The sequence below is a fragment of the Heptranchias perlo genome, chromosome 40 (assembly GCF_035084215.1).
Source record: "Heptranchias perlo isolate sHepPer1 chromosome 40, sHepPer1.hap1, whole genome shotgun sequence".
NCBI lineage: Eukaryota > Metazoa > Chordata > Chondrichthyes > Hexanchiformes > Hexanchidae > Heptranchias > Heptranchias perlo.
In genome coordinates, this window is record NC_090364.1 from 7,274,073 (window position 1) to 7,289,309 (window position 15,237).

Here is a 15,237-nt window from a genome sequence, read left to right on the forward strand (position 1 = left end):
TGGTGTGCACATTATATAATGGGAGTGTGGTGTGCGCATTATATAATGGGCGTGTGGCGTGCGCACTATATAATGGGAGTGTGGTGTGCGCATTATATAATGGGCGTGTGGTGTGCGCATTATATAATGGGCGTGTGGTGTGCACATTATATAATGGGAGTGTGGTGTGCGCATTATATAATGGGAGTGTGGTGTGCACATTATATAATGGGAATGTGGTGTGTGCATTATATAATCGGAGTGTGGTGTGCGTACTATATAATGAGCGTGTGGTGTGCGCATTATATAATGGGAGTGTGGTGTGCGCACTATATAATGGGAGTGTGGTGTGCGCATTATATAATGGGAGTGTGGTGTGCACATTATATAATGGGAGTGTGGTGTGTGCATTATATAATGGGAGTGTGGTGTGTGCATTATATAATGGGAGTGTGGTGTGCGCACTATATAATGGGAGTGTGGTGTGTGCATTATATAATGGGCATGTGGTGTGTGCATTACATAATGGGAGTGTGGTGTGCGCACTATATAATGGGCATGTGGTGTGCGCACTATATAATGGGAGTGTGGTGTGCGCACTATATAATGGGCATGTGGTGTGCGCACTATATAATGGGCGTGTGGTGTGCGCACTATATAATGGGCGTGTGGTGTGCGCACTATATAATGGGAGTGCAGTGCGCGCTCCTCTCCTGAAGGGGCTGATGCCTGGTGTGTTAACAGTTCAACAGGTACTGGCACCCTCCGACATCTCACCCAAATGGCCATTCTTCATGTGAGAGTCCAGACAGCGAGTGTCTGCAGGATATACAATCACAGAGAGCATCACATCCAAGTTCAGTCCCGTCCTCCCCCCTACCCCCTGACCCCCTCCCCATCCTCCCCCTCCCCACGATACCTACATTGGTCATCCCCTCTGGAGTGACCTAACAAGCTCGCTGCACAGAAACACTCTTGACTTATCACAACTGGAGTGTTAGAAGACTTAGCTGAACGCCCTGTGATGATAACTAATCCATTTAACTCTGGAACAAGCCGAGAGGAGACTTTGACAAACAATTTCCCAACTTCTGATCACCTTACAGTTTGTGGTGCCACTTAGTGGACAGTTTAAATTACTACAGCTTTGCATTTTAATTTTTTTTTGCCATCCTTTAAAGGTAATTTTGCTCACCGCCCCCTCCCTCCCCTGTTATTTTGAAGGAGTGAACCCATGTCGGGGTTTTACATGCTGTCGATCCTCTGGAACATCACCCAAGAGGTCACTCTTCACGTGTGAGGCTGCAAAGTGAGCCATCACATCTGAACCCTCTCCCATCCACCGCTTTCCAGCAATGGTCACTCATAGAATCTTGCAGCACAGGAGGAGGCCATTCGGCCCATCGTGCCTGTGCTGTCTCTTTGAAAGAGCTATCCAATTAGTCCCACTCCCCCTGCTCTTTCCCCATTGCCCTGCAGATTTTTCCTTTTCAAGTATTTATCCAATTCCTTTTTGAAAGTTACTATTGAATCTGCTTCCATCGCCCTTTCACCGCCCATCCCAGATCGTAACAGCTCGCTGCGTAAAAAAAAATTCTCATCTCCACTCTGGTTCGTTTGCCAATGACCTTAAATCTGTGTTCTCTGGTTACCGACCCTTCTGCCATTGGAAACAGTTTCTTCTTATTTACTCTCTCAAAATCCTTTTGAACGCCTCTATTAAATCTCCCCTTAACCTTCTCTGCTGTTAGAACAACCTCAGCTTCTCTAGTCTCTCCGTGTAATTGAAGTCCCTTATCGCTGGTACTATTGTGGTAAATGATGGTTAGTGATCGGAGGCATGAGCCAGTGCTGCCCGTAGCCCGGGGCACTGTGGCCAATTGTGTCATGCCCTGGTTGAGGTCAGCTCACTAACTCAGAGCCTCAGCCCCTTCTCGTCTTTGTGGCGTCAGTGCTACACCAGGTGGTGACTTCTGCCACCCAGCCTGTCGGGGGGAGCTAAGCCTGATGTCCCACTTAACCTCTTTAAACAGGCAGGAAAGATGAAGAAACTGTATCACGCCAAACGGAAAAAGGAGCGAGTGGCCATCGTCCGGGAAAACAGCTGCAAGGCCAACCAGACGACTTCCGCATCGAAACAGCAGAAACTCCAGGGCGACAGAGAGAAATGTAGCCAGGATGCAGAGAAGGTGAGAAAGAATACTCAACGTCATGTGTCGGGATGATGAAAGAATGAACTTGCATTTATATCGTGCCTTTTACACCCTCAGGACGTCCCAAAAGCGCTTTACAGCCAATGAAGCACTTTTTGAAGTGTAGTCACTGTTGTAATGCAGGAAACACGGCAGCCAATTTGCGCACAGCAAGATCCCACAAATCTAACGAGACGAATGACCAGTTCATCTGTTTTTGGTGGTGTTAGTTGGGGACAATGGGAGAACTCCCCTGCTCTTCTTGGAATAGTGCCATGGGATCTTTTACATCTACCCAAGCAGATAGATGGAGCCACAGTTTTTACATCAGATGCTAACTCAGTTTAAGACAGCACTTCTATTAATACGGTATTCCCCTAAACTATCAGCATTGATAGTGTGCTTTAATTCTGGAGTGAACCCCGAACTTTCTGATCCAGAGGCAAGATGACTACCAAGGCTGATACTACTAAATGTTTACATGGCTGACCTCCCTGTCTGTTATTAACTCTCTCCACCCCCACCAGTGCTCTTCCCTCCACTCCAGAAGGAGCTGACCCATCCACGGACACCTCTCTACTACGTCGCCCCAGCGACCGTTCTTTACGCGTGAGCGAACAAGGAGTTCTGGCAGGCCATTCGACTGCCATGGCCATCACACCTGAGCCCAAATCTCTTCACACCTCAAGTCCACGCGCAACCACTTGCCGGCTGGAACCAGGAGTGAGAAGCCTGGCTGAATTATTGGTCCAAATGGTGGTGGAACCAATCTTAGCACCCCAACCTCCACCCTGACTGCCATCAGCTAGCTCAGCACAGCCCTTTGGCCACGTCTAGGACCTTTTTAGTCTGTACGGCATAGTACCGTGCATGGTGGTGTATTTATCCAGTGAGCCACGGCGGGCATTTTGCCGCTCCACTGCATCATGAGAATTACTGACCAATGGAACCACCACAAAAGAGTTATAAATTGGATAGCCGGGTGGTGAAGGATAGACTATTAGAGCTTGGTCTTCAGTTGCTTCCAAGCCTTTATTCACAGATCAACATTACACACACCACACCCTAGATCAGCTCTCATATAAATGGATGCAAGAGAGTCCCCAATTGATGCGCACCACCTGAATACAACTAACATTAATTGATATAAATCATACAATTAACAATAAGGTGGTGGCCGGCTTGTTTCCAGGTTTGATTCCCCATGTGGCCAAATGGTTGCCAGCGACTGGATCGAAACAGATCTTTCCACCCAAAAAAAAATTGTACTCAGCACAAATCAGAAATCAAACCTGGGGCCTTCAGTGTGCTAGGCTACATGCTGCCCTATTAGACCATCAGGAGGAGGGCACAGCTGTGGATTTTATAGCAAAAGACTTTTGCTCAGGTCCCAGTTCTCTCTCCACCAGCATAACATTGATGTTTAACTGACAACAAAATTGGCTTTGTAAATAGGGGCATTGAATACAAAAACAAGGAAGTTATGCTAAACCTTTACAAATCACTGGCTCGGCCTCAGCTGGAGTATTGTGTACAATTCTGGGCACCGCACTTTAGGCGGGATGGCAAGGCCTTGGAGAGGGTACAGAGGAGGTTTACCAGGATGATACCAGAGATGAGGGACTTCAGTTATGTAGAGAGATTGGAAAAGCTGGGGATTGTTCTCCTTAAAGCAGGGAAGGTTAAAGGGAGACCTAATAGAGGTATTCAAAATTATGAGGGGTTTTGACAGATCAAGCAGGGAGAAACTGTTCCCTCGGGCAAGTGGGTCGGTAACCAGAGGTCATAGATTTAGAATAATTGGCAAAAGAACTAGAGGGGAAATGAGGAGAATTTTTTTTCACACAGAGGGTGGTTGAGATCTGGAACGCACTCCCTGAAAGGATGGTGGAAGCAGATTCCGTAGGAACTTTCAAAAGGCAATGGGACATGTACTTGAAGTGGACTAATTTGCAGGGTTATGGGAAAAAAGCTGGGGTGTGGGACTAAATTGGACAGCTCTTTCAAAGAGCACAGGCAGGACGGGCCGAATGGCAACCTTCTGTGCTGTAATATTCTAAGAGGCTAGCAATAGAATTGGGTTACTTGTGTTGTCAACTCTTGGGAACGTGTGTACAATCGATCAAAGCTCACAATCGCTCACACACAACCCATCCCAATCATGCATGGCGCAATTGGTGGCATTTGGGATTTTCTCAAGGCATTTACCTTACTCACTGCTGATATATTTCATGTGCGTGCGTGTGTCTCTTTCCCCCTCTTTGTGCACTCATCCTCCGTCCTCTCCATTCTCTCCCACATCTGAAGGTTAAGCAGCGTTACACAAAGGCCATGGAAGAGTTGAACAAATACAATCCAAAATACATGGAGGAGATGGAGATGGTCTTTGACCAGAGCCAGCAGCTGGAGCAGAAGCGAACAATCTTTCTCAAACAGATCTTCTTGTCCATTCACCGGCACCTCGATGTCACCAACAATGAAAGGTGAGGTTAAAGGTACATTCCAATCCACCAAATCATCTCTACAATTAGATATGCGCGATGAGCAATAGCTTGACGGCTAATCAGAAGATTTAAATATACATTTTGCTCCCCTGGTGGGTAAAGGCATTACCCAACGTGGTACAAACTCATAAGAGACCAGGGCTGGTCCCTGTGTATGCTGAGTTAGTTCATCTCAAGTGGGCCAGGCATTGGGGAGCTACAGTTGACCTCGGTTCCCACTCCTAATTGGTGCCGAGTGACATTGGCTGGCATGAATGTCAAGTAAGGACAGGATGAGGCCTCCCACTGTCAAATACCTAGTGACACTTACTGTCCAAGCTCACCACTGTGGAGTTTGGCCACTTGACGGAGGGCAGCTGGCAGCCATGGAATCGAACCTCAACGTGAGTCACTGACTTCAGGAGAGGAGGGGACAAAACTGGTGACGTTTAAAACAAAAGAGTTTCGAGTACCCTCCCACCCCAAAAGAAAAATCATAATCCAGGATTTACTTATGAACCAGTTCTTCATTGTCCTGCACAACTGCCTAAATTTTCACCTAAACAGAATGCATGGAGATGCCACGGTTTGAGTAGATTAGAGGATTTTTTTTCCCCTCACAAAGTAGTGGAACAGATTCCCAACTACTGCAATCGATATTCATCAATTAAACACCTCTAAAAATGGCCCAGATAAATATCGGATGAGGTACGGAATCGGAGGTTAGAAGGATAAATACAGATGGAGCTGATGGACAGAATTAGTTGTATATTGCCCGCGGAGGGAGCGTATGGCTTGATGGGCTGAATGGCCTTTTCTCGTTCCACGCTTGCGTACGAGCTTAGGAGCCACCGCTCACCACTCCTACTCACCCACAGGCTCTTGGTTTTGAGCGTTCACTGTTTATCAATAAGAGGGCTGGCTTTGACCTGGTCCCAGGCCTCCGCCACTGCCTCAGCTATAACAGGGGTGCGAGATTCAGTCCCCAGGCTTGGCTAAGTTAGCCAAGACAGACGTTGCACCACTACAGTTAGGCTCAAAAACCCTTGGGCGAGGAAAGGCCAAAAAAAACACCGAGCATGGATCCTGCTGCCTATCGCCATCAATGAGGTCTGTTAACAGCACACGCATGTGGATGTCAGGTGACAGCAGGCAGCGATGCTGTCCATGGTTGAGTGTTCTTCCAAACCTCAGTGTCTAGACTCACACCTGAATAATGGCCACTTGGGTGAGGTACTGGACGGTTGCTGCACCCCAGAATCAATCAGTGCCTTCAGTAGGGGAGATGCACAAATCGCAATTCTTAGTTTTCATGGAGGTAGAGAGAGGCAAATATCTCAATGCGGGTACAGCACTCCCCAGATACACACCCTCTTGGAGATGGACCGGGTGTATGAGAGGGGCTGTCAAGATCATGCAGGTTTCCAAACTGCTTCTTGATGGGAGTATGTGCATCACTGGCTGGTATAGGTCACACAGATGTTTTGCACACTTGTTGCGTAGAGAGCTGCACCTCACCCCTCGGGGAGGATGGGGTAGATCTTCCTGTCGCAATTCCTTAATAAATTCCATTCCCCCCCCCCCCTCTCTCTCTCTCTCTTTCTGCAGCTTCCGGTCTATTTTTAAGGACCTACACCAGACCCTACTATCGGTAAATGACCAGAATGACTTGAAGTGGTGGCGCAACACACATGGTCCTGGGATGCCGACCAGCTGGCCGCATTTTGAGGTGAGTGCACGTCCATCCCGTCCATTTGGCCAACTACCTTCAGCGGCCGGTTTATCTCAGAATCAACATGATATTTTTCTTTTTATTTTAAGTTATAATTCTATTTTTTTTTGTAATCAAGAGTAGGAGATGTCAGTGTTCAGCCCTGGTTCGGTGGGGAGCGCTCTCGCCTCTGAGTCAGAAGGTCGTGGGTTTCAAGTCCCACTCCAGAGGCTTGAGCACAAAATCTAGGCAGACACTCCCATTGCAGCACTGAGGGAGTGCTGCACTGTCGGAGGTGCCGTCTTTCGGTTGAGGCGTTAAACCAAAGCCCTGCCTGCCCTCTCAGGTGGACGTAAAAGATCCCACGGCACTATTTTAAAGAAGAGCAGGGGAGTTCTCCCCGGTGTCCTGGCCAATATTTATCCCTCAACCAATATCACTAAGACAGATTATCTGGATCGTTATCGCATTGCTGTTTGCGGGATCTTGCTCTGTTCAAATTGCCTGCCGCGTTTCCTACATTACAACAGTGACTATACTTTCTTTCTTATTGTAAATATATCTGTGATGCTTGTATCTTTCAGTCAGTTATGTGATATATTGGTTAGGTTATTTGCTGTAATTTAGCTATTGTGCATGGACTGCAGTGGGACCATGGTAAGCATCCCAACACTCACTCTCGGTCAGCTTGGCTCAGTCGGTAGCACTCGTGCTTCCGAGTCAGAAGCTCCGCTCCACTCCAGCATGTAATCTATCAGACACTTCAGTGCAGTGGTGAGGGAGTGCCACATTATCAGATTTGCCATCTTTCAGATGCAACGTGAAACTTTGCTTGTTCAGGCGGATTGTAAAAGATCCCATGGCCCTATCCGAAGAATAGATGGGAGGTCAGACAGTTTTCTGACCAATATCCATCCCATACCACCACCAAAACAGATTAACTGGTTATTCATAGAATCATAGAAAGGTTACAGCGGGAAAGGCCATTCGGCCCATCGAGTCCGTGCCGGCTCTATGCGAGAGCAATCCAGCTGATCCCACTCCCCCGCCCTATCCCCGTAGCCCTGCAAATTTTTTCAAGTACTTATCCAGTTCCCTTTTGAAAGCCACGATTGAATCTGCCTCCAACACCCCTTCGGGGAGTGCATTCCAGATCCTAACCACTCACTGTAAAAAAGTTTTCCTCATGTCACCTTTGGTTCTTTTGCCAATCACCTTAAATCTATGTCCTCTGGTTCTTGACCCTTCCGCCAACAGGAACAGTTTCTCTCTATCTACTCTGTCTAGACCCTCCATGATTTTAAATACCTTTATCAATTCTCCTCTCAACCTTCGCTATTCCAAGGAGAACAACCCCAGCTTCTCCAGTCTATCCACGTAACTAAAGTCCTTCATTCCTGGAATCATTCTAGTAAATCCCTTCTGCACCCTCTCTAAGGCCTTCACATCTTTCCTAAAGTGCGGTGCCCAGAACTGGACACAATACGCCACTTGTGGTCGAACCAGTGTTTTATAAAGGTTCATCATGGCTTCCGCTTTTGTACTCTATGCTTCTAATTATAAAGCCCAGGATCCCATATGCTTTTTTAAACCACTTTCTCAACCTGCCACTTTCAACGATTTGTGTACATATACCCCCAGATCTCTCTGTTCCTGTACCCCTTTTAGAATTGTGCCCTCTAGTTTATATTGTCTCTCCTCATTCTGCCTACCGAAATGCGTCACTTTGCATGTTTTGAATTAAATTTCATCTGCCATGTCGTTGCCCATGTCACCAGCCTGTCTTATATCCTCTTGAAGTTTCATCTGCCATGTCGTTGCCCATGTCACCAGCCTGTCTTATATCCTCTTGAAGTCTATCACTAAACTCCTCACTGTTCATTACACTTCCAAGTTTCATCTCATCTCATTGCTTTTATCTCATCTCACCTTGCTGTGCTCATATTGGCAACCACTTTTGCCTGCAAAACAACAGTGACTACATTTCATAAGTCATTCATTAGCTGTGAAGGTTTTGGAGCATGTTGAGGATGTGAAAGGTTCTATATAAATACAAGTTCTTTCTATCGCTGTGAGCAGTGCCACGGGGGGTCTACTAGCAAATCACAGAATGTTACAGCACAGGAGGCCATTCAGCCAGTCGTGCCTCTTTGGTAAAGCTATCTAATTAGTCCTACTCTCATGCTCTTTTCCCATAGCCCTGCAAATTTTTTCCCTTCATATAAAATGATTTATAAAGTAAAATAAAAGCTTCAGTTACACAGTTTACATTGATATATTTTAGCCTAATTTGATTTCCCTATCTCGGTTCCTGACTGACTTCTCACCAGCCTTGCAAAGGAAAATATGATAATTAATGAGATTACCAGCTGTTTTCAATCTACTAAAGACTCAGCTCATCATTATTTACTAGTGGCAACTAACACTAACCTTTGACCCTGCAGGAATGGAGCCCAGACAGAGAGAAGATTACAGACAAGGGGAAAGGGAAGAAGGAAGGGGGCAAGGTGGTTCTTCAGAGCTTAAGGTGAAACATTAGAGATGTAATGAGGTCATTCCCTGAAGCGAAGGGGAGACCCTCCCCCTATTTAAACTGCACTCTGGTTGCAAACATGGTGTGCTTTCTTTTCTCTCCGCCAATCTTCTCCCCACCCTCCCTGAAGACGCTGACTCTTGCTGGGTCTGCCAGCTCAACACTTACGGCCAGTATTTATGTGCGAGCCGTCAACAGTGAGTGTCAGCAGGCTAGTCCGCTGTAGGACACTGCAGCCAAGCCTGATTCTGTTCTTACAGTTCCAGTCGCAGCTACTGGATGGCAATCGGGAAGCACGAACCCCCCCCCCCCCCCCCCCCCCCCCCCCCCCCCCCCCCAGCCGCCTCTAACTCAAAAAGGTACTGAGACTTTCTGTAGCACCCTATGGTGCCACCTTGTCTTATCATTTGCATCTGAACGTCTTGGGGATCAGATGTAGTTATGAAGGAGCGTGTGTGTGGAGGGGGGCCAGTAAGTATCGAGACCACCAGAGTTGGTTAGAGAGTAGCAATTAATTAAGATAATTGAATAATTTGGCTGGAATTAATTTTTAAAATATCAGAGAGTGGTAAGAACATGGAACTCGCCACCACAAGGCGTGGTTGAGGTGAATAGCTTAGATGCACTTAATAGCATAGAAGCTAGATAAGCACATGAAGGAGAAAGGAGTAGAAGGGTATGGTGATCGGCTTAGATAAAGAGAGATGGGAGGAGGCTCATGTGGAGCATAAACATCAGTATAGACCATTTGGGCCAAATGGCCTGTTTCTGTACTGTAGACTCTATTTAATTATTTTTTTTATTATTCGTTCGTGGGATGTGGGCGTCGCTGGCGAGGCCAGCATTTTTATTGCCCATCCCTAATTGCTCGAGAAGGTGGTGGTGAGCCGCCTTCTTGAACCGTTGCAGTCCGTGTGGTGAAGGTTCTCCCGCAGTGCTGTTAGGAAGGGAGTTCCAGGATTTTGACCCAGCGACGATGAAGCAATTCTATGCAGCAGCAACCCTACTGTGCTGTCATATCCTCGTCTTCGTGTACGAAGTGATAGAGAGGGCTGAGATTGTTGCAGGTACAAAAAGTCCCAGCCTGTACCTCTGCTGACAGCCTAGTGGGTAAAGGCACGGTTTGACGTAGTACTGAACAGACAGGCTGAATTCCATGTTTCAGTCTGTGTGGGTTGAGTTATCCGATCTCACCTGGGGCACTACAATTGGCTCAGCAGCTTGGCCCACAACAGTGCTAATATATTTAATATAAAAGATTGGGTCTAGGTTCCCAACCCTGATTTACATTCAGTGACTCCCTACTGGATCTCAAACGAGGACATCATCCAGGCTCGGCCCCCATGGTCAAATAGATTGCTGACACTCACGTCCAGGCTCAGCGATGAAGCGTCACCATTTCGGTGATGTACCGGAGAGACCACAAGCACACGTTACACCCCAGCAAAATTTTTACAAAAACAGCGCCTTCAGGCAAAGGGTAGGGGAGAAAACACAAATAAAAACTGCTCCTTAAATCCAATTTTGGACTCCTGCAAACTTGAGCGTGGACATCTCAGATGATTTCTAATTGTAGAGCCTTAGATCCAAACAGTGACCCAGAACAGGGGGCTGCAAACAGGAGACGAATATTTAACCAGTTCATCTGCAGAGCTTCCTTTGTCATCACTGGTTCACAGCTGAATTTTTTTTTTAAGCCGCTCCACTCTTTTTTTTTTGTTTTGGTTTCACAGTTTAAGTAAAGGGTATTCCCTTGGTGAGGATGGCACACACATCCCTGGAGTCAGAGTCCGAGCACTGTACGATTACTCCAGCCAGGAATCAGACGAGCTCAGTTTCAAAACGGGTAAGCTTTGCATCATAAACTTACGCAAACCATTCCATCGCAACGTTTACCCCAGAAGACTGTTAAGCAGGCCGAGGTGGGAAAGCACTGCAGATCCCTCCACACACCCTCCAATAATGAATTGCTCCTCATTCCCCACACTTTCTGCTTCACTCTGAGAAGACATGTCCTTCCCTAAACCCCCTGGCTTTGCTACCAAGTCTTCTAAAAACCTCTCTCTTTGACTGTACGTTTGCCAGCCCCATTTTCTAGTACCTTTTCTTCCCTGCTTGATGTCTACCTCCTTTCCATTGAGGTTTTTTCCCCTCTTTCGTTACTTCAAGACTCGACTCCTCCAACGCTCTCCTCTCGAGCTTTACCAAACTCCAATTCATCCAGAAGCACCATCTCCTGTCCTGCACTAAGTCCCATCAGCCCAGTCCTGGCCAAATTCCACCGATCCCCTAAACGCACCGAATTCAAAACCCTTGCCTTCATTTCCAATCCCTCCACGCTCTCACTCCACCCTCCTCCAGCCCTACATCCCAGTCGGTGCTCCTTGGTTCTCTGACTCTGGCCTCCAGGGAGTCCCCACCCTTGTCCCCCAGCTTCTCCTTCATTGGCAGACTCTTTAGCCATCTCAACCCTGCTCCTCTGGAACTCCCACCCTAAATCTCTCCAGCTTGTTGCTTCTTTCCCACTTTTGAAAGTCTCGTTAAAATCTACCTTTTTGACTGTGCTTTTAGAGAGTTACCTCTCAAGGCTTCTACCACTTGGTGTCCATGTTCTCCTACGCAAGGCACCGTAGGACGTTTTATTACGCTGAAGGCATCGTACAAATGCAAGTTATTGTTGGATGTTTTTTGCGACGAGCACGATAGAAAGTCTCCTGCATTAATATGGTCGGATTGGGCCCACAGCTCAAAATTAAGGAGGAATTGATAAAGGCACCTCAGGAGGAAAACTGAAAAATGTCACCCTCTTGCAGTAAGGGGCACTCTTCTTAAGCTGGGACTGAGGCATGGTGCTGGGGCAGGGTCAAGGAAGCTTTACTCTGCACCTAACTGTGCTATACCTCAGCCAGGAGCACTTAATGCTGGCACAGGAGACAATGAAGAGGGAGAGTGTTCCATTCCCCCAGCATTAATAATCCTCACCTTGATGAGCCCCCACCCCCCCCACCGAAAAAGTTTAAGACAGGAGATGGGTAATTCTCGAGGTAAGTGTCACGAGTCGCTGAATTCCAGCCTTCAGTGCACCCGTAGATGTACAGCGGCGGCAGGGGTCACAGTATGGTCTGCTGGGTGAGGCGGGAGGGGAGGGGGAACGAGTTCTCTTTCAGTTCACCTTCTCCTGTGACCCTCAGTAGTGTGTCAGCTCTTGACGGAGCTGGAATTTGATGGGGGGGGGGGGGGGGGGGGGGGGAAGAGTTGGAAAGGCAAAATGGGAGGAAAAGGGACAGGAACGGATTATGAACACTTTAGTTTTTTTTTTAAAAAAAGCACCTGGAGTTGCTTTACAGTAAGTCTGTAAACTGTCTTTGAGTAAATCATTGCTCACAACCAGCTCTCCGCAAAAGTACCTGGATATATTTACTAACCAAGACTGACACCTAGTGGTTGAAGGTAAGTCAGCGCCTATTTGTGATTTAACTTAGATTACCAGATAGATCTCAAGTTTTTATTAAATTATATATTTTCCCTGCTTTTTTTTCCCCCTCAGCCTTGTTGGGGTTCAGTTGAGCAGGTGCTGACAGCCCTCTCCTACCACACCCACTCTACATGTGCAAACATCGGGGATGTTGGCAGGCTATTTGGACATGGCGTGCATCGCAGCTGAGCCCGGCCCCACGTATGCACCCGCGGTCCCTGCACATGTGCACTTTCCGGCAGGAGTTACTGGGTAGTGATGTGGACCAGGAACCCTGGGCTTGTTTCCAGCCCTCCATTTCGCCAACCGTGTTGAGGTCAATTGTAGTAACCTAACCAAAGCCCCAGCTGAGATAATCGCCTGACTCAGCACAGAGCAGGAATCGAACCAGGGACCTTTTGATCCATGTGGCTTAGCGCTGCACTGGAGAGCTGCATTTACCCACTAGGCTGTCAGAACAGCACTAAATTTTTTTTGACAAATTTGTTCACGTTCTTAAATACATGGTCAGGCCTCGGCTGCAGTATTGTGTTCAATTCTGGGCACCACCCTTTAGGAAGGATGTGAAGGCCTCGCAGAGGGTGCAGAGGAGATTTACCAGAATGGTACCAGGGATGAGGGACTTCAGTTATGTGGAGGGACAAGAGAAGCTGGGATTGTTCTCCTTAGAGCAGAGAAGGTTAAGGGGAGATTTAATAGAGGTGTTCAAAATTATGAAGGGTTTTGATAGAGTAAATAAGGAGAAACTGATTCCACTGGTGGGGGGGTTAATAACCAGAGGACACAGATTTAAGATAATTGGCAAAAGAACCAATTGGGAGATGAGGAGAATTTTTTTACGCAGCGAGTTGTTATGATCTGGAATGCACTGCCTGAAAGGGCGGTGGAAGCAGATTCAATAACAACTTTCAAAAGGGAATTGGATAAATACTTGAAAAAGAAAAATTTGCAGGGCTATGGGGAAAGAACCATAGGGGGAGTGGGACTAATTGGATAGCTCTTTCAAAGAGCCAGCACAGGCACGATGGGCTGAATGGCCTCCTGTGCTTTATGATTCTATGACAAAGAATAATATGGTACGTTTTGAACTTTGTAAGGGATGGCCTTTCTTTTATATTCCTTTGATTGGGTGCTTTTATATTTTTGTATTTGTTTTCCAGGTCAGGAGCTGACTAAAATAGAGGACGAGGATGAACAGGGATGGTGCAAGGGTTACCTTGACGGAGGCCGGATTGGACTGTACCCAGCAAACTACGTAGAAGTTATATAGTAGAAAGCAGTGAATCCTGCTTACTTAAAAAGCAATCGGATATTTAAAATGAAGGCATCACCACCAGGACCCATATTAAAAGAGAATGTTTCACCATCACCACTGCTTTTTTAAAAAATCAGCTTTAAATTTGTTTTTTCATTACGATGACTAACATTTTTTTAAAAATTTCGCCTGTGAAACTGAGCCTGTTAATGCGAGGGAGCTAGATTAACATTAGTAGAGATACACAGCACTAGCTGGGAGAAGTTACTGAACCCAACAGACACAGCCAGCAGCTGACTGTGGGGCACGGAGAATTAATGAGTCTGATCTTGCAAGGGAACTGGATTATCATTAGTAAAGACACAGGTCATTAACATTAGGTGGTGACTTGATCGAGTTCCTGACCTTGGCAGTGCAGGAAGGGGAGCTGCATTAACAAATTGCAATGGGAACGACACAGCCCCCGGGTTAAATAACCACAACCATCATTACAACACTCCCTGGTGTATCTCTACTGATGTTAATTCCGTTCCTTTAGATGGTCAACAGCAGCTCCGAACCAATTTCCCAGCAAAGTGGCATTATTACCCGCCACCTTTTAAACAAGAGACACAAAATGGACGAGAAAACTTTAGAATTCTTGTTGGTGGTTTGATTTTTTTTTTAAAAAGAGGTTCCCTGATGTTGGCACCCCCTCTTAACTTTTCTCAAAAGACCAGTTACATTCAAGGTGTATTTTAAGCTATTTTGGTTACCGAGTGCAGTTTTCAAACAAAGAGCACACTTTGTATATAAGATATATATATATTGAAAGCAGGACAAATCCATACTGTGGTGGGATGTTCAGGAGCACAAATAAATTGCTTGTAAAATCTGTAAACACTAAATATAATCTCTTGTTGTAACACTCCCTGGTATACCCTACAATCCTGTTAGTGATATGTGAGAGTATATTGGGGAGTGTAACACTGATAATCCCATACCACTCACTGCAACACTCCCTGATAAACCCCACACCCCTCACTGCAACACTCCCTGATAAACCCCACACCCCTCACTGCAACACTCCCTGATAAACCCCACACCCCTCACTGCAACACTCCCTGATAAACCCCACACCCCTCACTGCAACACTCCCTGATAAACCCCACACCCCTCACTGCAACACTCCCTGATAAACCCCACACCCCTCACTGCAACACTCCCTGATAAACCCCACACCCCTCACTGCAACACTCCCTGATAAACCCCACACCCCTCACTGCAACACTCCCTGATAAACCCCACACCCCTCACTGCAACACTCCCTGATAAACCCCACACCCCTCACTGCAACACTCCCTGATAAACCCCACACCCCTCACTGCAACACTCCCTGATAAACCCCACACCCCTCACTGTAACACTCCCTGATATACCCCACACCCCTCACTGTAACACTCCCTGATATACCCCACACCCCTCACTGTAACACTCCCTGATATACCCCACACCCCTCACTGTAACACTCCCTGATATACCCCACACCCCTCACTGTAACACTCCCTGATATACCCCACACCCCTCACTAACACTCCCTGATATACCCCACACCCCTCACTGTAACACT

General features: G+C 46.9%; 1 protein-coding gene across 2 annotated transcripts in view; it reads left to right on the forward strand.

Moving 5' to 3' along the window:
• si:ch211-51c14.1 (protein kinase C and casein kinase substrate in neurons protein 1) overlaps positions 1-13,742 on the forward strand; it is a 47,538-nt gene extending 33,796 nt beyond the window's left edge. Inside the window, exons 5-10 of one of the 2 annotated variants that reach the window (XM_067974501.1) lie at positions 2,013-2,168; positions 4,479-4,654; positions 6,263-6,383; positions 8,810-8,892; positions 10,632-10,744; positions 13,534-13,742. In XM_067974501.1, coding sequence (XP_067830602.1) covers positions 2,013-2,168; positions 4,479-4,654; positions 6,263-6,383; positions 8,810-8,892; positions 10,632-10,744; positions 13,534-13,643 — 759 coding nt within the window. In that variant the 3' untranslated portion in view covers positions 13,644-13,742. The remainder of the gene's footprint in view (positions 1-2,012; positions 2,169-4,478; positions 4,655-6,262; positions 6,384-8,809; positions 8,893-10,631; positions 10,745-13,533) is intronic. The other variant, XM_067974502.1, reaches the window with a different exon arrangement.
• The last annotated feature ends 1,495 nt before the right edge of the window (positions 13,743-15,237 follow it).